At 44.9% G+C, this 22,869-nt stretch overlaps 1 protein-coding gene across 1 annotated transcript in view; it reads left to right on the top strand.

Moving 5' to 3' along the window:
* LOC128782877 (F-BAR domain only protein 2-like) overlaps positions 1-22,869 on the top strand; it is a 200,419-nt gene that overhangs the window by 49,574 nt on the left and 127,976 nt on the right. The window contains 1 exon segment of the mRNA XM_053933381.1: positions 20,315-20,419. Within this exon segment, the coding sequence (XP_053789356.1) occupies positions 20,315-20,419 (105 nt within the window).

Genomic DNA, 22,869 nt, shown 5'->3' with positions numbered 1-22,869 from the left:
CCAGGCAAGCCGGTGCTCAGGTGGTGGCAGGATGGGGCTTCCTCTCACAGAGGGTCTGCTCCTCAGGTTTCTCTCCACCGGAGAAGCCTTTAAGGCTGTGGTGAAGGGAAGGAGTCGGTTCTGATGGAGGGTTTAATCCAGAGCTTTTATTCTGGCCCACAGGCCTCTGAATCCAGTCACAGCTCCATCAGAACTCCTGGACCGCGTGGTTCCCCTCTCTTTTACCTGAGGGAGGGGGGAAAGGATAGGGAGCCCACCAACCGGGTACAGGAGAGGAGGTTTCAAGGGACAAAGGACACCTGGATGGTCCAATGCCCCCCTGGGGGTGGAGGGCATCTTTTGAATCTGCCCAATCACTCGACACCCTTTCTGGAATTCCAGGAGTGACAGACAGTGCTCAGCAGGGGTCAGGGTGGGGAAAGGAGGAAATCCTCAGGGGGGAAGCCCGGGGTTCGGGGGTAAACCATGAAATCACACTGCAACAACAGGTGATGAAATAATTCCCTCTCTTGGTTCAACCCCTTCTGAAACCCCCCTTCCTTGCTGGTTGCATATGGGAAAGTGTCTTGGAAAGGTGTCTTGTCCTTGATTCCCATAAGAAGTGAGATTAGAACTGGCCCTCAGGAATTTGTTTGTCTAATAGGAAAAGTACCAAAATTAGGAAACTATATAATAACACTTAAAAATACAGATGTTGAATGGTGGGTGCTGCTGCTTATTATCTGTTCCAAACAAACCTCTCCTGTAGAAAAGCAGGCTGGGTTAACATTCAGGCAATGCAGTCAGACCCCCACACAACACTCACCATAGCTGGCTCAGCAAGAGAGGCAAGAAAGGCTCTTTTTGCAAGGTTTTATTCCAGCAGAGTGTATCACACGTGGCTGAAGGGGACCCGGTGAGAAAGAGAACAACCACGTGGTGCAGGCAGCTTAAGAAGGGGAAGGGGTGGGGGGTGGAGCTAAGGGCAGGGCAAAGGAGATTGGTCTCTAGGGGAGGGAGGGCAGCCACCAGTGGTACCAAGCCAGTGAGGGGACAAGGAAAGGGGAAACCCGGGGAAGTCCATGTGGGAGTCTGTCTTTTCCCCCCAGGAGGACTACTCTATGGTAGGTAGTCACTGCCGTTGCCAGGGCAGAGGACTTGGGAATTGACTGAGAGGAGAGAGTTCATGGGATGCTACAAACAGTGTACAGAGCTATGAATATATATGAAGATTATATAAAAAAGGAAAAATAATTTTGGCATCAGTATCTACTAAAACTTTATACTTCTGTGAATCTGATGTGCCAGGCTATTGAATCCACACAGTCCAGTATGCCCAGCCATCCTTTTCCTCCTCCTGGCTGAAGACAGGGACCCTCTATTCCTGTTCCTGGTCAGAGTATTCACTGTCTGACCCTTGTAGTGTCAGACCGGAAGTCCCCTCACCAGGTTCAAAGGAGGTAATTTCAGTTCTTTGATTTGCGGAAAAACTCCACAATTCGTAAAAGTTGTAAAGTAGGTATGTATTTATTCAGTGCTGGGCACATGCGGGATTGCTCCACAAAGGGATGTGCACCTCCCGAGAATTCAACCCCTCTTTTATCCACTAAAATGTTGCATATGCATTAAGTTTTGCAATAGGTTCATGCATATTCAAATCCTAGCCCAGCCCAGCCCCACTTTGTATTAAAATTAGCTTATCAGTCCTTCTGCGCTTGGACAGAGCTCTCTGGTGGTCATCAGGTGGTCCTATGGGATGAAGTCATGACTCTTCCTCGAGGATGAACTTTTTACCCCGTCCTTCTATGCGTGCCCCCTTGGTCTCTTGTCTGTAGCCCAACCTCAGTTCTGGTCTCCGCTGGTTTCAAGGTTCAAGGAGCCCTTCTTATCTCTCTCCAGCTTAGAAACTCACATTCTTTTCACCTTGTTTGGAATAGAAGACTCTTCTTATCAGGGCCTTGCATTCCTTTGTTCATCTCTGCAGGCCTTTTTGAGCACAGCAAGTCACAGACTAAGCAAGTTAAATATTGCATTTCATCTAAAACAGCTATCCTAAATCCAAAATTAATTTCTACTCTAAGTTAATTTATGACCCCCATGTCTCATTCTTTTATGTCTGGGAGATTGCTGATTGCCTTCTTGTCTCTCTGGGGCAACTACACTGAAAGCCTTCTTGGGTGATCCTTTCTCAACAGCTCTCTTCCTTCTCAGTCCATGGACACAGGCTTCCAGCTTTAAGGTGGGCTCACCATCCTATTTCCTCATGTCCTCCCCCGGGCTTGCAGAAAGAGTCAGAATTCACCACATGGCCTGTGCCTGGGGCTTCCTTTCCCTCTGGCCAGGGCAGGAGAGGACTGATTTCTTGGGGTGCCCCTGACAGCTGAGGTGCTTGCCCAGGGGGATGAGGAAGGACAGAGATTTTCTTCAAAGTTTTAGAGCCAGGAAGACTCTCTGTGGCTGATGTATCCATTTCTGGGTAATACATTGCTGCCAAGCTGCTGGAATATGATGCTGGGGCACTTTGAATCACCTTCCTCCACATGGCCATTGTGCAAGGGACATCCTCTGGATCTTTAGAGACATTAAAAATTTTTAGATCACTACAGATGACTTACAGCACTGCTAATTCTCTCAAGTACTGGATACCTTCATCTGCAGTGGTCCACTTTCCTAGGGAGTTCACAAGATCTTACTTAAATGGATATCTTGCCCACATGCTTAAGAGGAGTCATCTCCAGAGACTGCAAATTACTGCCTCCTTTACAATTATGCTCTCAATTCCCCAGTCTCTAGCAAGGGATCCCAGCTGTTGCGCTTCATGACCTTCCAGCTGCTGACTGTCAGCTCCATTATCCCAGCATTAAAGCAGCCAGGCAGAAATCCACTCACCTGGCTGGTGGCTGTTATCTTGCTGCATGTCTCAAAGTTCTGATGAGGTCAGGGACTGAGTAACCACTGTTTCCTGTTTGAATTGTCTCACTCCTTTCTTCAGTTTCTTTGTTGAAGGACCAGCTTTGTGATCAGACCCTTCTTTCCTCATTCTTTTCCTTCTTCTTCTTCCTCTTCTTCCTCTTCCTCTCCATCTTCCTCCTTCTCCTCCCCCTTTCTAATCAATGATATAGACCTCTCCTTGTCCACCTTTTCTTTTTCACTACTGCAGCAATTACTGTAGTTGCTGTGGTTTGAGTCCCTGTCTCAGCTATAGTGTCCTGAAATGCAGTTTTGGTTCCTGCCTCAACTACAGTTCTCTCAGACTACCAAGCTATGGCTCCATAGACACAGGGCAGGCCCCAGTACAGGGCGAGAAGCTGCTGGTTTTCATTGGGGTAAGCAAGGCACCCTTTTATCAGTTTGTTAGGGTTCATTGCCTGTTCAAGTGTAAAGTCCCAGTTAATGGGAGGTGATAACTGCCCTAGGAAACTTCTCAAATCCTTCCACACACACTGCCACCCAGGAACTGGATGCCTCAGGCTGCATTTCAGTATGGCCTCACTGAAGAGTCATCTCTTACAGGAGGGCGACACCACATTCCACAAACATTGTAATATGCCAACAATATTTATTAGTAATATCAAATAAATCATGTAAGGGTGAACAAGGACCTCTGGAGCCTGCATAATAAAACCATCCACATTAGACCCAGGTAGGGAGAGGGAGATGTATTCCCTCATCTTTTTCACAAGACAGTTCCCACAGCACAAGGCTGTCAATGCCAGGGCAAATCACAGAGCCATTGTCTGTATTAACATGTTCCCAAATTCAGCAAAAAAAGAGGTAAGTGATGTAGCTGACAAACTCCATGTCCTGCACAGGAGCTTGTTACTCGATAGCTACTATTACTATAGCATGTAATATATATATAACTGCCTTTGTCTCACCCTATGTCGGGTGCCACAAGGACTGTGGTGAGTTGGCCTTGGCTGGATGCCAAGTGCCCACCAAGCCACTCTATTGCTCCTCTCCTCAGCTGGGGGAGGGGGAGAAAATATAGCGAAAGGTTGTAGGTCAAAATAAGGATGGGGGAGATCACTCATCAGTTACAGTCACAGGCAAAACAGACTTGACTTGGGGAAATTAACTGAATTTATTACCAGTCAAATCAGAGCAGGATAATGAGAAGCAAAACAATTTCTAAAAACACCTTTTCCCCACTGGGCTTAACTTAATTCCTGATTCTCTTCCTCCTCCCTGCCAGTGGCACATCAAGATAAGGAAAGTTAGTTCATTATGTGAAAAATGCCAATCACTTGTTTTAAAATTTTAAAAGTTTAATAGTAATAAAATGGTTATAAAAATAGAGTAATAAGAATTTGGACAATCAGAGTTAGGACAATAAAGGACAATAAAAAACAAAGAAATACAGATAGTCCAGGTGCCTTCCTAGGGCAATTTAGCCCTGAAAGCACACATGTTAACAAAGGATTAGCCCTTAAAAGCAGTAGCCTGTTGCATATTCATATATCTCATACATGATGCATAAATTCTTCTCAAACAAAGGGTGTTCTCTGGTTATTGTCAACTTCTTCCCCTTAATCCTGGAGAAGAGGTGGAAGGATGTTTGTCTTTTCCAATAAGGAGGCAGTAACTCTTTAGGTGTCTTGTTGCTGTTATCTCTGTGTGAAGAATTTCTTGATTATCTCATCCCTTTCTTGAGTTAGTTAAAAAAATATCTTACATTGCATAGTTTCTATTTTAACATTATATTATAACTTAAAACTATATCTACCACACTACTTAAAAAGGATTAATACAGTACTATAAAATAACTTTTCATCATAACACATACAGTATTCAGTTTAATATTTACGAAGAGCCAATCATTTAATATGCATTTTTCACAATTATGTGTTGTTTCTGCTGCTGCTTCCTCCTCAGGGAGAGGATTCCTTCCCCTGCTTCAGTGTGGGATCCCTCTCACAGGAGACAGTCCTCAATGAACTCCTTCCCACAGGCTGCAGATTTTCACGAACTGCTCCAACATAGGTCACTTTCCATGGTGTGCAGTCCATCAGGAACAGGCTGCTCCAGCATGAGTCCTCCATGGGGCCATAGGTCCTGTGAGGAGCCTGCTTCAGTGCAGGCTTCCCACAGGATGACGGCCACCTTCAGACATCCACCTACTTTGGCATGAATCTCCTCTGAAGGTGGATCTCTGCTCCTTCATGAATTTCCATGGGCTGCAGGGACACAGCTGCTTCACCATGGTCTGCACCACAGGTTGCAGGGGAATCTTTGCTCTGGTGCCTGGAGCACCTCCTCCCGCTCCTTCTCCACTGACCTCAGTGTCTGCAGAGATGTTCCTCTCACATACTGTTACTCCGCTCTTGTCTGGCTGCAATTACTTCTGCGGCATAACTTTTTTTTCCCTTCTTAAATATGTTACCCCAGAGGCTTTACTACCATCTTTTATTGGCTTGGCCTTGGCCAGTGGAGGGTCTGTCTTGGACCCGGCTGGCATTGGCTGTGTCAGATATGGCGGAAGCTTCCAGCAGCTTCTCACAGAAGCCACCCCTGTAGCCTCCCCACTACCAAAACCTTGCCATGCAAACCTAATACTCCCTTGCAGCATCCTTCTGGACAAGTTGTCCAACTGTGGGATGAGCAGGTTCATGATGCACTGGGTGAAGAACTGACTGAAGAGCAGGGTTCAAAGGGTTGCAGTGAATGATGCTACATCTGGCTGGTGACCGGTCGCTAGCAGTGTTCCTCAGGGCTCAGTTCTAGGGCCATATCTGTTCAATATATTTATCAATGATCTGCAGGCAGGAGTTGAATGCACCATTAGCATGTTTGCTGATGATACCAAACTGGGAAATGCTGTTGACTCTCTCGGGGGACAAGAGTCCTTGCAGAGGGATCTGGATATATTGGAGCATTGTGCTATGATTACTGGAATGAAATTTAATAAATCAAAATGCCGGATTCTGCACCTGAGACAGAGAAATGACGGGCTCAAGTATAAATTGGGAGAGGAGTGGCTGGAGAGCAGCCCTGCAGAAAGGGATCTGAGGGTACTGGTTGGCAGCAGGCTCAGTGTGTGTCAGCAGTGAGCCCTGGCAGCCAAGAGGGCAAACTGTGTTCTTGGGTGCATCAAACACAAAAGAACCAGCTGGTCAAGAGGTGATTATCTCACTGTATTCAGTGCTGGTGTGGCCCCACCTTGAGTGCTGTGTGCAGTTCTAGGCCCCACCATTTAAGAAGAATGTGAAGGTCCTTGAATGCATTCAGAGGAGAGCAACCAAGCTGGTGAAAGGGCTGGAAGGCATGTCCTGTGAGGAGTGGCTGAGGACTCTGGGTTTGTCTAGTTTGAAGAAAAGGAGGCCGCAGGGTGACCTCATGGCTCTCTGCAGCTCCCTGAGAAGGGGAAGTGGAGAAGGAGGTGCTGAACTCTTCTCCCTGGGATCCAGTGACAGTATGCATGGTAATAGTTCACAGCTGTGCCAGGGGAAGTTCAGGCTGGACCTAAGGAAGCATTTTTTACCAAGAGGGTGGTCAAACACTGGAATGGGCTTCCTAGAGAGGTGATCGATGCCCCAAGCCTATCAGTGTTTAAGAGGCATTTGGACAATGCCATTAACATTATGCTGTAACTTTTCATCAGCCCTGAAGTGGTCAGGCATTTGAATTAGATGAGTGCTTTAGGTTCCTTCCAATTGAATTGTTCTATTCTATTGTATCGGGGAGCCCAGAACTGGACACGGGACTCAGGTGTGGCCTCACCTCCCTCGACTTGGTGGCAACATTGTAACTTTTTCCAGTTTTCACAAAATGAAGTAGTAGAGGAAACAAGTTATCTTTCCCTGCCTCTAATGATGTCTTCTCTTATTCATAGAATCATTAAAGTTGGAAAAAACCTTTAAGATCATCAAGTCCAACCATCAACCTAGCACCACCACCATGTTCACCATGTTCTAAAATGCCATATCCACATATTTTTGAACACTTTCAGGGATGATAACTCTACCATTTTCCTGGGCAGTCTTTTCCAATGCTTTACAACCCTTTCAGTGAAAAAAAAAATTCCTAATATCCAATCTAAACCTCCTCTGGTGGAACTTGAGTCTGTTTCCTCTCATCCTGTTACTTGTTACCTGGGAGAACAGACTGAGCCCTGCTTCGCTACAACCTTCTTTCAGGTAGTTGTAGAGAGTGATAAGGTCCTCCTGAGTCTCCTTTTCTCTAGGCTGAGCCCACTAAGCTCCCTAAGCTTCTCCTCATCAGACTTGTGCTCCAGACCCTTCTCCAGCTCTGTTGCCTTCTCTGGACATGTTCCAGCACTTCATTGTCTTCTTGCAGTGAGGGGCCCAAAACTGAACAAAGTACTTGAGGTGTGGCCTCACCAGTGCCAAGTACAGGGGAAGAAATACTTCCCTAGTCCTGCTGGCCGCACTATTTCTGATGCAAGCCAGGATGCCATTGGCATTCTTGGACACCTGGTCACACGCTGGCTCATGTTCAGACATTGTCAACCAGCACCCCCAGGTCCTTTTTTGCCAGGCAGCTTTCCAGACACTCTTCCTCTAGCCTGTAGCACTGCAGGGGGTTGTTGTGATCCAAGTACAGGACCTGGCACTTGGCCTTGTTGAAACTCATACAATTGGCCTTGGCCCATTGATTCAGCCTGTCCAGATCACTCTGTAGAACCTTCCTACCCTCCAGCAGATCAACACTCCTGCCTGACTTGGTGTTACCTGTGAACTTACTGAGGGTACACTTGATCCCTTCCTCCAGGTCATCGATGAAGATATTAAACAGGACTGGCCCCAGTACTGAGCCCTGGGGAACACCACTAGTGACCAGGTGCCAACTGGATGTAGCACTATTCACCACCACTCTCCAGGCCTGGCCATCCAGCCAGTTTTTTACCGAGCTGAGATTACACCTGTCCACACCATGAGCAGCCAATTTCTCCAGGAGAATACTGTGGGAAACAGTGTCAAAGGCTTTACTGAAGTCCAGGCAGACAACATTCACAGCCCTTCTGCCATCCACTAAGTGGGTCACCTGGTCAGAAGGAGATCAGGTTGGTCAAGCAGGACCTGCCTTTCATAAACTCATGCTGGCTGGGCCTCATTCCATGGTTGTTCTGAACATGCCGTATGATGGCAGTCAAGATGGTCAGCTCCATGACCTTACCTGACACCAAGGTCAGGCTGACAGGCCAGTACTTCCCTGGATCTTCCTTCTGAAACTCCTTATAGATTGACATCATGTCACAGTAGAGACAGAAAAGATACTTATTTCTTCATACACAATAGCCAATCTTTATTCTTCATAGCTCATATTTATATGGTTTTCTAAAGGCATCGTATTTAACTCTAATTGGTTAGTAACTTATGGCAATTCAGTTCATTGGTTAGTAGTTACTAGTGTACGTGTCTGTGAAAAACTTTCCTCTCTTAACGATGTTTACATTTTTGTTTCCTAAATAGAAGATGTTTCACAGGGGTAAAGTCTTTCTTCTCACAGGTGCAAATTCCTTTCTCACGGGAACTTATCAGGCTAGCTGTTAGCTGTCCTTAGTTGAAGTAGCAGGCCTGAGCCATGATTTTACAAGGGTAACAAGGCTCTTATTTTATAAGGCTTTACCTATATGCAACAGACATCACATTTGCTAACTCAGTCACCTGGAACCTCCCTGGTTGACCAGGACTGAATGATTGACTAAATGATTGAAAGTGACTTGGTGAGCTCTTCTGCCAACTCCCTCAGTACCCCTGAGTGGATCCCATCTGGCTCCATGGACTTGTGGGTGTCTAAGTTGTGGCAAGCACATTTCTCTCTCTCTCAGGATTTTTTATTGAGGTGCACAGAGAGAAATGAAAGAGAAAACAATTTCTATTTCTGCTCCATGTTTTTCTCTTGTGGAATGTGTTTGGAGAATTGTTTACCTGGAGTGAGCTCTTGGTTGGATCATGGTGGATTGTTTGGGCCTGAGAGCCAATCGGATCCACCTGTGTCTGGGCTCTGGAGAACAGGGTCACGAGTTGTGAGTTAGTTAGATATGATAGTTAGAGAAAGTAGCATGTAGTATTTAGTATCCTCTTTTATATAGCATATTAATGTGTTATAACATAATTATAATAAAGCAATCATTTAGCCTTCTGAAATGGAGTTAGACATCATCATTCTTCCCATTGGGTTCGCCGACGTCAACAACACTAAGTGGCACAACAGGTCACTGATCATTCTCTCCTGGATTATGGGGGCTTCATTCTGCTCCCTCTCTGACTTCCAGCTCAGGGGATGAGTACTGTCCTGGTTTAGGGCAAATTTTGGGAGGAAACCTCTGAAGGGGTCTCCTCTAAAAAACAGATTTCAGCGGCCCCTCCCTCAACCAGTTCGGGAGAAAAATCTCCTTGGAGAAAAGTGGAAAAAACTGTTTATTTAACAAGCAAAGTGCGAAAAACGCCAATCACTTGTTTTAAAATTTTAAAAGTTTAATAGTAATAAAATAGTTATAAAAACAGTAATAAAAATTAGAGTAATAAGAATTTGGACAATCAGAGTTAGGACAATAAAGGACAATAAAAGCAAAGAATTACAGATGTCTGGATGCTCTTGGGCACTAAGCCACAAAAAGCATGCCTTGTGAACAAAGGATTAACCCTTAAAAGCAATAGCCTGTTGCATATTCATATATCTCATACATGATGCATAAATTCCTTGCAAACTAGGGATTTTTCTGTTTTTTGTCAACTTTTTCCCTTTAATCCTGGTGGCTCCTAAAAGACGGAGAGGAGGTAGAAGGATGTTTCTCTTTTCTGATAAGGAGGCCGTAACTCCTAGTTGTCTTGTTGCTGTTATCTCTGTGTGAAGAATTTCTTGATTATCTCATCCCTTTCTTGGGCTAGTAAAAAAATATCTATTAGTTTCTATTATAACATTATGTTCTAACCTAAAACTATATCTACCACACTACTTAAAAAGGATTAATACAGTACTACAAAATAACTTTCCAACATAACACATATAGTATTCAATTTAATATTTGCGAAGAGCCAATCATTTAACATGCATTTTTCACACAAAGTACTGGCAAACATGAAAAAAATTACTAATATTGAACCATAAAACCTCTCGTTGCTCTGAAGATATGGTAGATTCAGAGAGAGTCCTGTAGTTCAGAGAGAGTCCTTTATGTGGATGTGTCTTGGCTCAGCTCTTTCTCTGTCCCTGCAGGGCTTGGGTGTCTCTCCGGGGCTCGGATTCGGTGTCCCGGCTGCAATGCAGCTTGGGGGGCCCCCGGGCGATAGACCTGGTGTTCCTGGACCGAACAATAGCGGAACAGTTTAAAAAAAACTTCTGGCCTCAGCTAGGTAGAAAAAAATAACTAAAAGCAAAGGAGAGCTCTCTCCCGCTGTCCGTGCTGCAGACATCACAGTCCATGAGAAAAAAAAAATCCAGGGGAGTAAAATGAAGCTTCTGCAGACAAACTGCGTGCAGCTTCTCCCCCCGCCCCTTCGCCCTCTCTGTCTCTCTGGGCCTAGCTTAAAACTACAGGACCCATTTCTGGGCAAGAGAACAGAGGATGAGGATACCATCATCATAAAATCACCCCAGGAGAAGTACCCTGAGAACAACTGATCCTGGTATTAAAGACTGAGGCAAAGAAGACATTAAGTACTTCGGCCTTTTCTTCATCCTTTGTCACTATGTTTCTCCCCACATCCAACAAAGGATGGAGATTCTTCTTGGCTCTCCTTTTTTTGCTGATGTATTTGTAGAAACACTTTTTATGTCTAAGGTGGCAGTTCTTCTGGCCCCCCTCCTTACTTCTCTGAGAAGTGAAAACTCTGATTCCTCTTGATTTCCTGGTTGATGTTTCTCCATGTGAACAAGCGATAACACTATTCTTAGTCACGATTTTCTTTTTTTTTTTCTCTTGAAAATTACATAATATAACTATATATTTTCTGAGTACATTTAATTTTAATTCATTTGAAAATTATCGATAGTGGTCAGCTTTATAAGTAATTCCATGTGAAAATTAGTTGCCATTTTCCCTGTGGGACACATGAAATTTTTTAAAAAGAGCTGAGTATTTAAGAATATTTCAGATCCTGGGTTCTGAGGCAGAGTTGGTTTATTTCAGCTCGAGCTGGTGCCTCCAGAGAGGGACCATGACAAAGAAATTCTTTATACCTTCATATTCTGTGCCCCCAGTCTTCACATGCCCTGCACGCTCCTCTTGGTCCAATGGCGATTTATAGTCTGGGGTCTTCTAGAACTTCATTGGATTCTTTCTCCATGTCCATGTAGCCAGGCCATTAACTGCTCTTATCTTCCAGCTTGGGCCAGCCTTGAGGCCCTCCAGGGTCTCAACTCTTATCTGAAGGTATCCAGTCTTTCTCTGTTTCCTCCCCTGCATAGCCATTCATGCTGACAGAGTTCATTTAGAGTTCACCTATGCCAAGCTTTGAGCAGGGCCCACTCGTGCTACGCTGTGAGAAAGTTACAATTAAACTATAGAATCACAGAATCATAGAATATGCTGAGTTGGAAGAGACCTACAAAGATCATCAATTCCAACTCCTGGCCCCGCTCAGGACACCCCAAAAATCATACAATGTGCCTAGGAGTATTTTCCAAACGCTTCTTGAACTCTGGCAGACTTAGTGCTGTGACTACTTCCCTGGGGAGCCTGTTTTGGTGCTCAACCACTCTCTGGGTGAAGAACCTTTTCTTAATATCCAACATAAACCTCCCCTCATTCAGCTTCATGCTGTTTCCTCAAGTCCTGTCACTTGTCACAGAGAGATCAGTGCCTGCCCTCCCACTTGCGCTTGTGAGGATGTTGAAGACTGCAATGAGGTCACCCCTCAGTCTCCTCTTCTCCAGGCTGAACAGACCAAGGTGACCTCAGCTGCTCCCCATACAGCTTCCCCTCCAGACTCTTCACCATTCTTGGGGCCCTCCTTTGGATGCGCTCTAATAGTTGAAATGTCTTTCTTATATGGTAGCGCCACTTAAACCTACACAATTAATTTCTAATATTTCTAATATTGTATAAGTAAATTTATTTTAATCCCCAGTGGTGACAAAAGCAATTCAGAGCTAGAACAAATAATAAATACCTTATTGATGTCATTAACAATTCATAAATATTTCTGAGTTACAACTGATGGGAATTTTCAATGAGATAAATAAAATAGGCATGTTGAACACAAGCTACAAAAAGGCTGATGTTCTAGGCAAGCAGTTTTTATTTTAATTTGTGGAAATAGCAAGATTATAAAAATTTTGAAAAACTTCATCTTGTGTTTGCTATGCTGTGGACTTTGAAAATCACTTTTTCTCTACCAAAAAAAATCATTGAGTTTTGTTGTCCATGTACTATTGGGATTCTCCTGTATTTCTTTTTGTCTTTTAGGAATATTAAGTCCACAAAAAGAACATTTTGATTTATTTGCAACAAACAAGGAAACAAATTAAAAATTTACAAAACCAAAAAGGACTATTATAAACAACTCTGTTCTGCATAAACTTGGTCCTCAGTATGTTCTGCATTAACTTCATTTTCAAATCTCTCTTAAAATTTCCATTGACAGAACACCTGTACTTTTGAATATCTTTTCCCTTATATTTCTCCCTTCACTTCTAAGAAAACTGTACTGCCTTGTGTTTTTTACCATTACCTCTTTCAGAATTTCCCTAATAACTGTTTGTTCTGTATTCCAGCCCTGTTCTCTTCCTGCTTTTCTGGCGCAGATCTAAGTATTTGACATGAGCTATTTAGTTAACTCTGATAATAAAAACAAATTAAATAATGTCCTAGGGTGACGTTATGGTGCTTGTATCCCCAATCGTGTGTTCTGTTTATGCCTGGTATTATGTTCTGTGCCTGTGGAGTTGTGTTTTTAGGTTCCACTGTATGTATGTTCAAAATGGTTTATCCCTCTGTACCCCCCTTGTGCCTTTTTGGTTCATCCCAGGTTTTCCCATCAGCACCTGTGTGTCCATCAATCCCAAAAACCCTGACTCATGCCCCTGACCCCTCCCAGGTGACTTGTCCACCCTTCCCCTTTGTCTGGAGGCTTCTGCCGGGGTCGCTGGGTGACTGGACAATGGCCTGGGGTCCCTCCCCTCCTCCCTCCTAAGTGGATACCCCGGTTGCCCTTCCCTCAGAGGGCCACTCCCATGACTTCTCCCATTGGCTGATCGGGTTTCCCTGCCCACCCTATATCAGGGCCTGCTCGAGGCCCAGAGCTCACTGTCTTCTGGGACTTTTTCGAGTGCTGTTGGGCTCTGGGGCTCTCCTCGGAGTCACAATAAATCTTGGACCTATCCCCAGAAGAGTGTCGTCTTTTTCCTTGCCAGTGGGATCAGCAGTGTCCTCGGACCCACGAAGGCACTCTCTAAAGCCCTGCTGTGTTCAGCCTCTCGCTGCCCTATCGACCCGAAAAGAGTTATTAGTTAGTTTAGCTAGGCAGTCCAATTTTTACCCTGGACTGGTTTTTTTTTCCCCTTTCCCTTTCCCTTTCCCTTTCCCTTTCCCTTTCCCTTTCCTGAATATCATCTGAACCTGCTCCGGACCGGGACCTGGGAAACACCAAGAAACACCGAGAGCCTGCATTTTGTGATCTGCAGCAGCCATCCCCAGCACCGGAGACCAAGAACTGGGCGACCGCTCCCAGGAGAGACTTTCTGAATTTGTCATCTCTTCAGAGCGGTGAAAGAGTTTTGTCATCGGGTGTTGTTTTTTGTATTGGGGAGTGTTTTGCTTGTTGAATAAACAGGTTTTTCTCCACTTCTCTCTAAGGAAATTCTTCCCGAACCAGGTGGGGGAGGGGCTGTGGGGAGTTTGCTTTCTGGGGGCTCCTTCTGGAGGTTTTCTCCCAAATTTGCCCTAAACTAGGACAAATATTTATTCCACCCCTTATCTCCAAATCGTCAACATAACTACCAAACATCATGTAAAAACATCAAGTAAAACTTCCATCTTTCACTTACTCAAACACATTTCCTTCCATCTCAATTGCTCAAACCTATGACACTTAGACATGTCCTTCTATCTCACTTGCTCAAACCTTCAACACTTACACATTTTCTTCTGTCTCATGTCTGTGTGGTTTAATGTACAAACAATGGCAGTAACATCCAGCAAACAGTGATCTTTGCATATGAGTCTCACCCCACAATCAGGTCTCCCTGAGGTACACATCGTGTTGTTCCATCTCTCTGCATTATCCACCATGTACAACCTGGTCCCTGAGCAAAGACAATCCCACGAATGGGTTTGTCTGTACTCGAGACAGAATTGATCCACACTGTCTTCCCTAACAAACCTCTGATATGTGCCACTGGGAGTTTATCTCCGTCTGCTATATTCAGGGACTCAGACTGGGCAGGACCTGCTCGATTGGTGGAACCTCAGCTGTTAACTAACCAGGTGGCCTTTGCCAAATGCTGCTCCCAGTTTTTGAAAGATCCCCCACCCAATGCTTTCAAGGTGGTTTTTAACAGTCCATTGTACCTCTCCACTTTGCCTGCAGCTGATGCATGGTAGGGGATATGGTACACCCACTCACAATGTCATGTTCCCTAGCCCAGGAGTTGATAAGGCTATTCTGAAAATGAGTCCCGCTGTCTGACTCAATTCTCTCAGGCGTACCATGCCTCCAAAGGACCTGCTTTTCAAGGCCCAGGATGGTGTTACGGGCTGTAGCATGAGACACAGGGTAGGTTTCCAACCATCCCGTGGTGGCTTCCAGCATTGTGAGCACGTAGCGCTTGCCTTGGTGTGTCTGGGGCAGTGTGATGTAGTCAATCTGCCAGGCCTCCCCATACTTGTACTTGGACCACCGTCCCCATACCATAGGGGCTTCACTCACTTGGCCTGTTTGATGGCAGCACACGTCTCACAGTCATGGATAACCTGAGAAATGCTGTCCATGGTTAAATCCACCCCTCGGTCTCGTGCCCACTTATAGGTGGCATCTCTACCCTGATGGCCTGAGGCATCATGGGCCCATTGTGCTAGGAACAACTCCCCCTTGTGTTGCCAGTCTAAATCTATCTTTGACACCCCTATCTTTGCAGCCTGATCTACCTGCTGATTGTTTTGCTGCTTTTCATTAGCTCTACTCTTGGGGACATGGGCATCTGCATGGCAAACCTTCACAGGTAGTTTCTCTACCCGGGTAGCAATGTCTTTCCATTCTTCCGCAGCCCAAATTTGTTTTCCTCTACGCTGCCAGTTAGCCTCTTTCCATCTCTCCAGCCATCCCCACAGAGCATTGGCTACCATCCATGAATCAGTGTAGAGGTAGAGCTTTGGCCACTTCTCCCTTTCTGCAATGTCTAGGGCCACTTGAACGGCTTTGAGTTCAGCAAGTTGGCTTGATCCACCCTCTCTTTCAGTGGCCTCTGTGACCCATCGTGTGGGGATCCATACGGCTGCTTTCCACTTCCGATTCATCCCTACAATGCAACAGGAACCGTCAGTGAAAAGAGCATAGTGTGTTTCCTCTGCTGGCAGTTGGTTGTAGGGTGGAGCTTCTTCAGCCCGTGTCACTGGTTCTTGTTCTTCATCTGTGACACCAAAACTTTCACCTTCAGGCCAATTCATAATTACTTCCAAAATCCCAGGGCAATTCAGTTTACCAATACAGGCACGCTGCGTGATGAGAGCAATCCACTTGCTCCATGTAGCACTGGTGGCATGGTGGGTGAAGGGAACCTTTCCTCTGAACATCCACCCCAGCACTGGTAGTTGGGGTGCCAGGAGGAGTTGCGCTTCTGTACCAGTCACCTCTGAGGTGGCTTGGACTCCTTCGTAGGTGGCCAAAATTTCCTTCTCTGTTGGGGTGTAGTTGGCTTCAGACCCTCTGTAGCTCCGACTCCAAAATCCTAGCGGTTGGCCTCGAGTGTCATCAGGCACCTTCTGCCAAAGGCTCCAGGACAGACCATGGCTCCCGGCTGCAGAGTAGAGCACGTTCTTCGCATCTGGTCCCGTCCTGACTGGGCCAAGGGCTACTGCATGAGCAATTTCCTGCTTAATCTGGGCAAAAGCTTGTTGCTGCTCAGGGCCCCAATGGAAATCGTTCTTCTTGCGGGTGACCAGGTAAAGAGGGCTCACGATCTGGCTATACTCAGGAATGTGCATTCTCCAAAAGCCTATGGCGCCTCAGAAAGCTTGCATTTCCTTCTTATTGGTTGGTGGGGACTTAGCTGTGATCTTCTTGATAACATCCGTAGGAATCTGACACCGTCCATCTTGCCACTTCACTCCCAAGAACTGGATCTCTTGGGCAGGTACTTTGATTTTACTCTTCTTGATGGTGAAACCAGCTTCCAGGAGGATTCGGATGATTTTCTCTCCTTTCTCAAACACTTCTGCTGCTGTGTTCCCCCACACAATAATATCATCAATATACTGTAGATGTTCTGAAGCCTCACCCTTTTCTAGTGCAGTCTGGTTCCAGGTATACTGCACTCCCCTCCACGTAAAGGCAAACTGAGGCCTGCATTCTGCTGCCAGAGGAATGGAGAAAAATGCATTAGCAATGTCAATAGTGGCATACCACTTTGCTGCCTTGGAGTCCAGCTCATATTGGAGTTCCAGCATGTCCGGCACAGCAGCGTTCAGTGGTGGAGTCACTTCGTTCAGTGCACGGTAGTCCACTGTAAATCTCCATTCTCCTTCAGATTTACACACAGGCCAGATGGGGCTGTTGAAGGGTGAGTGGGTTTTGCTGACCACCCCTTGGCTCTCCCACTCTCGAATCATCTTATGGATGGGAGCCACAGCATCTCGAGTTGTTCTGTACTGTCGGCGATGCACTGTTGAACTGGCAATTGGTACCTTTTGCTCTTCTCCCTTCAGAAGTCCTACTGTAGTTGGATTCTCGGACAGTACAGGCAAGGTGTTCAATTGCTGGACGCCCTCTGTCACTACAGCTGCTATCCCAAATGCCCACCTGAGTCCTTTTGGGTCTTTAAAATACCCCCTTCGGAGGTAATGTATGCCCAAAATGCATGGGGCCTCTGGGCCAGTCACAATAGGGTGTTTTTTCCACTCATTTCCAGTCAGGCTCACCTCAGCTTCCACCAAGGTAAAGTCCTGTGATCCCCCTGTCACGCCAGCAATGGAGACAGATTCTGTTCCCACATGTCTTGATGGGACTAATGTGCATTGCGCACCAGTATTGACCAAAGCCTTATATTTTTGTGGTTCTGATGTGCCAGGCCAATGAATCCACACAGTCCAGAAAACATGGTTTTCCCTTGCCTCTACCTGGCTAGAGGCAGGGCCCCTCTAAGCCTGGTTATCCTTCTTTCCTTGGGCATATGTCTTAGAGGTTCCTTCCAGGGGATCAGACATATCATCATCATCATCATACCTGGAGGCTTGGCTATGGGCAATTGGGGCTGCTTTCCTTTTGGTGGAACTTCCTCTCTGAGTCTTGCCTTCCTTCAATTCACGCACCCATTGTGCCAGAGCAGCAGTAGATTTTCCATCCCATCTCCTCATGTTTTCTCCACAATCACGCAGGAAGAACCACAGCTCAGCTCGTGGGATGTACCTTCTCTCCCCATCTGGGGAACGTCTGCGTTGGATACCAGGGCCTCTAATTTGTACTGCTGAGATTTGGAGAAGGTCCTCTTTAATCTCCTCCCTGAGTTTCTTATGATTCTCCTGTATCTTATCTTCTAATTTCTGCAGACATGCTTCCACTGCTGCGATTCTGGCATGTGTTGGGCCATGTACAGCATCTGCATATGTTCGGAGTTTCTTTGCCATATCAAGCATGTTCTCATCCCTCTCATCCCGCTTCATTATTGCTAAAGCAGAAGCGTATTCATGTGGCCCAAGCCGTACAAGTTTTCGCCACATCACAGATGTACATGGTACAAAGTCCGGATTCCTAGTTGTTATGTCATCTGAGAAGATAATCTCTGCCACTGCCATTTCTCTCAGGCGTTGGATCCCTTGTTCTATAGTCTTCCACTGGGTCTGCTGCATATAAAGATCATCTGCACACAGGTGTCTTTGTGCTACACTTTCCAGGACCTGTGCCCAGAGGCTGTGAGGATTAGCCCCCTTCATCATTCCTTGGTCAATGACAGGATCATGTGACAGGGATCCCAAATGCCTTGCTTCAGTGCCATCCAGAATTGTAGCCTCGCCTGCAGCATCCCAAAGACGGACCAACCAACTAATTATAGACTCATCAGGTTGTCGAGTGTAATCCTTTCTCAGATCACGGAGGTCCTTTAGGGAAAAGGACTCAATACTGGCCTCTGATCTTATACCAGTTGCTTTGACTCCAGATTTTATGTCAGGAGGCGTTGAGGGTCCTTCTCCTGCATCATAATCATCATCGTCATCCACTGGTCAATCGGTCTTGTCTGTGCACTTTCCACTTCTCGTGCTAGTAGCAACAGCCATTGGTTGAGGCTTACAGTCTGGTTTAGCTGCTGGCTTCGAGCCTGGGCTGTTGGCTGCAGCCTGAGTGGCTGGGATAGCTGCTGGTTTATTTCCCTGCCCCCCTTCCTCTGTCTGCTGCCCTACAGTATCTAGCAGAGTGCGATAAGCATATGCCAGGGCCCAGCTCACTGCAATGATCTTTTTCTCCTTAGGTGTATCATGGCACTTCTCTTTCAGGTACTTTGCCACCTCAGCTGGGTTCTGAATTTGTTCACATGGAAAGTCCCAGACTATAGGGTCAGAAAACTCCTTTAGGATTTGGCCCATATCCTCCCATTTCCCACGCCACTCAGGATTTCTCACACCTGGGTCTACTCCTGGGTCAGGGGTCTCATCAGCCCTTCTAGAAATCTCAGCCCTCATTCTAGAGAAGCTGTAGACTGTATAGAGAAAGCTTACCAAATTAAATACCAGAAAGATGGTTTCTTTAACATTCAGGGGGAACTGAACATTCTCCAATAGGGATGTAACAGATTCAGAGGAGAAGAAGGAAAGCAAAGGCTGAAAAGCCTCATCTCCTGCTTCTCCTCTAACAAACTGGGTGCACAGCCATAACCATGAACCATACATTCCTGGAACAGACTCCAGCACCTTTATAAAACCTCCTGCAAGCCATTACAACCAAGCCTAGCCTGATGGATATTCTGGTCAGTGCCCCTCTACTGCAAAAACTATGTATTAGGGACAATACCGGAGCTATTTCTGGATAAGAAAATAAACCTAGGGACCATAGAGGTATTATGACCACAAAAAACCCTAGGGACCAGAAACACATGCAGGCCTGCACCCCAAGAGACATTATGAATTCAAACAACATAGCCAGTAACTGCTCTATACCAGCCCAGAGTAATTGCAACCAAAATATGATTAGAACAGGGTTTTTTCCACACTCGAGCCCTGAGTTGGGCGCCAAAATATTTGTCCTAGTTTAGGGCAAATTTGGGAGAAAACCTCCAGGAGGAGCCCCCAGAAAGCAAACTCCCCACAGCCCCTCCCTCACCTGGTTTGGGAAGAATTTCCTTAGAGAGAAGTGGAGAAAAACCTGTTTATTCAACAAGCAAAACACTCCCCAATACAAAAAACAACACCTGATGACAAAACTCTTTCACCGCTCTGAAGAGATGACAAATTCAGAAAGTCTCTCCTGGGAGCGGTCGCCCAGTTCTCGGTCTCCGGTGCTGGGGATGGCTGCTGCAGATCACAAAATGCAGGCTCTCGGTGTTTCTTGGTGTTTCCCAGGTCCCGGTCCGGAGCTGGTTCAGATGATATTCAGGAAAGGGAAAGGGAAAGGGAAAGGGAAAGGGAAAGGGAAAGGGAAAGGGAAAGGGAAAGGGAAAAAAAAAACCAGTCCAGGGTAAAAATTGGACTGCCTAGCTAAACTAACTAATAAGCAAAAGCAAAAGCAAGGGCAAAGCGAAAGCAAGAAAGCCAGCAAGCAATCAAGCCTAGCCTCTCCTAGACACAGACTATGGGGGGAGGTGTGCCGGCTGATAACAAGAGAAAACAAATCTTCACTTTTCAGAGTCAGTCCTGAAGGCACAGAACATAATATCAGGCATAAACAGAACACACGATTGGGGATACAAGCACCATAACGTCACCCGAGGACAAATATTTATTTCGAAATAAGTATAACAGTCATTACTGATAAGAGGAAGGTATTTAAATGAGGCAATTGCTTTGTTACCTTTTTATGTGGTTTACATATAGATTTAAATAGGAATCTAATGGCTTAAATCAATTATTTAGTGGTGAAATTTTGTTATGAAACTTCACTGTTTGGTATGCCCCTGAACATTTTTGTAGGTCATTCTAGGCTTTCTCTTAATAGTGACTTTAAAATTCTTGGATCATGTTGGATGTGTGACATTTGACACTTTTTTTTTTTTTACTAATCTATAGGCTGCAGTTAAATTGAAAAAAGCTACAGATACCTATAAACTGTATGTGGAGAAATATGCGGCAGTTAAATCTGCTTTTGAACAGAAGATGACCGGAAGTGCACAGGTAAGTGTTATATTAAATGACTTTCCTTTAGAATAAATTAATCTGTTTTATTTTACCTCTCTAATGATATCTGAAATTAAAGCTTTTGAAAAATTGGTTCAAGATAGAATGATCTCCATGGGAAATTGATATGAACAATAATGTCAGAAGTAATATGTCTGAAGGGCAAACACTGATCATGTATGTTGTGATGACAGTGTCCTTGAATGACACAGTTGAACACTAGCACTCTGAAAGACTTTTTTATGAAGAAAACTTTTGAAAGTATTGTAGATACATTGAGATCATGTGGGAAATTTTGTGAATTGCTGGAGAGATAAATTCATTCATAGGAGTTTAAAAACTGAGATCCATCATGTTTTCATTATCATTCTGGCAAAACACTTCAGTAACAGCTTGTGAAAGTGACTTTCCAGGGTTTATGTGAGGTGGTCAAAAGCACATATACTCAAAATTTTGGTTTTGTTTTTTTAAAGCTGTTTAAATCTGTATTTCAGAGGATATCAAGTTCTCTGTATTATTTCATGTGCTGCTGCTTGTTATGTTTTAAAGTTTCTTTTTCAAATTTTTTGATTTTGTTGATTACCTTGCTCTGGAAGTTACTGAACCCTCACTGAAATAGATCCTGTGAATGGTTCTGATTCACTTCAGAGCAAATTCAGTCAGGTTGATTTAAATCTTTATTTAGTCTCAAAAAAGCTGTCTGCTATCTATTCATTACCTTACAAGAAAGAGATTGTGTTTATAGCAGTTGACTTACTGCTCTCTAAAACAATAAGATAAAAATTACCAAATATTACGTTAATAGACTGGACTTGCTAAAATTGCACTTCAAACTTGTCTATAACAAGCAAGAAAGCTTTTGTTTAGAACCGACAGAAGATAAACATGAAAAGTATTTGAAATAGATTTTATTGTCAGTGAAGGAAAATTTAGGATATTTTAGCAAGAAAATTAGCTGGGCTTTTCATAATATCTTAAAAATTCATTTGAATAATTCTCTGCAACAAAATAATGAAAAAAGTAGCAGGTTCTTTTGTATCCAGAGACTGAATATGAAGATGCTTTTTGTTCAGCTTTATTTCTGTTATTAGGTAGGCATGAGTTATTTAAAACAGGCTGAGGTGTAGAGAAAATAAATCTTTTTACTATACCAGATCTTACAGCTGGAAAAATGTGGCCATACTTTTGGGCTGTTTTGTTTTTCAATACAGAAATTATATAAATTTATGTCTCACTGCAAACCAGACTTGCATAAATAATCTTAGTTCATTAACTGCAACAACCCTTTTACTCATAATTTAAATTTTCACTTAATATGATAACGGACACCTGGAAACTCTGAATACCTTCCACAGCTATCCATATTGGAAATGAAAATTGGTATTCTATCAGTCTAAGTCCTATCTGTGAACTCTGTTTTAAGTATAATGGTGTAGCTGCATCTACAGTTTGGTTGCAGGGGGGGTACTTTAAAGATGATGCAATAGGAAAAATAACACTTGTGAATATCATAGAATGGCCCGGATTGGAAAGGACCTTAAAGATCATCTAGTTCAAACCCCTTGCCATGGGCAAAAGCACCTTGCACAGATCAGGTTGTTCAGAGCCCTGTCCAGCCTGGCCTTGAACACTTCCAGGGATGAGGCATCCACAGCTTCTCTGAGCAACCTGTGCCAGTGCCTCACCACCCTCAGAGTGAAGAATTTTTTCCTAATATCTAATCTAAACCTACTGTCCCTCAGTTTGAAACCATTCCCCTTTGTCTTGTCACTACGTGTTCTTATAAAAAGTCTCTCCATCTTTCTTGCAGACTCCCTTCAGGTACTCAAAGGCCACAATTAGGTCACCCTGAAACCTTCTCTTCTCCAGGCTGAACAAACCCAACTCCCTTAGCCTTTTCTCATAGGAAAGGTGATCCATCCCTCTAATCATCTTGGTGGCCTCCTCTGGACTCCTTCCCACAGGTCCATGTCCTTCCTGTGCTGTGGCTCCCAGAGCTGGATGCAATACTCTAGGTGGGGTCTCAGAAGAGCAGAGGGGCAGAATCCCCTCCCTTGACCTGCTGACCAGGCTGCTTTTGATGCAGCCCAGGATACAATTGGCTTTCTAGGCTGCAAGCACACATTGTCATCTCATGTCCAGCCTTTCATCCACCAGCACCCTCAAGTCCTTCTTGGCAGGGCTGCTCTCAATCCATTCATCCCCCAGCCTGCATGATACCAGGGATTGCCCCAACTCAGGTGCAGCACCAGCACTTGGTCTTGTTTAACCTCATGAGGTTTCTGTAGGTCCAGTTCTTGAGCTTGTCCAGGTCCCTCTGGATGGCATCCTGTCTTTCAGGTGTGTCAGTTGCACCACTTAGCTTGGTGTCATCTGCAAATTTGATGAGGATGCATTCAATTCCACTGTCTATGTCACTGATGAAGACACTGAATAGCCCTGGCCCT

Source organism: Vidua chalybeata, assembly GCF_026979565.1.
Source record: "Vidua chalybeata isolate OUT-0048 chromosome W unlocalized genomic scaffold, bVidCha1 merged haplotype SUPER_W_unloc_2, whole genome shotgun sequence".
NCBI lineage: Eukaryota > Metazoa > Chordata > Aves > Passeriformes > Viduidae > Vidua > Vidua chalybeata.
The sequence above is the reverse complement of the archived record's forward strand: the minus strand, read 5'-3'. Positions and strand labels throughout refer to the sequence as shown.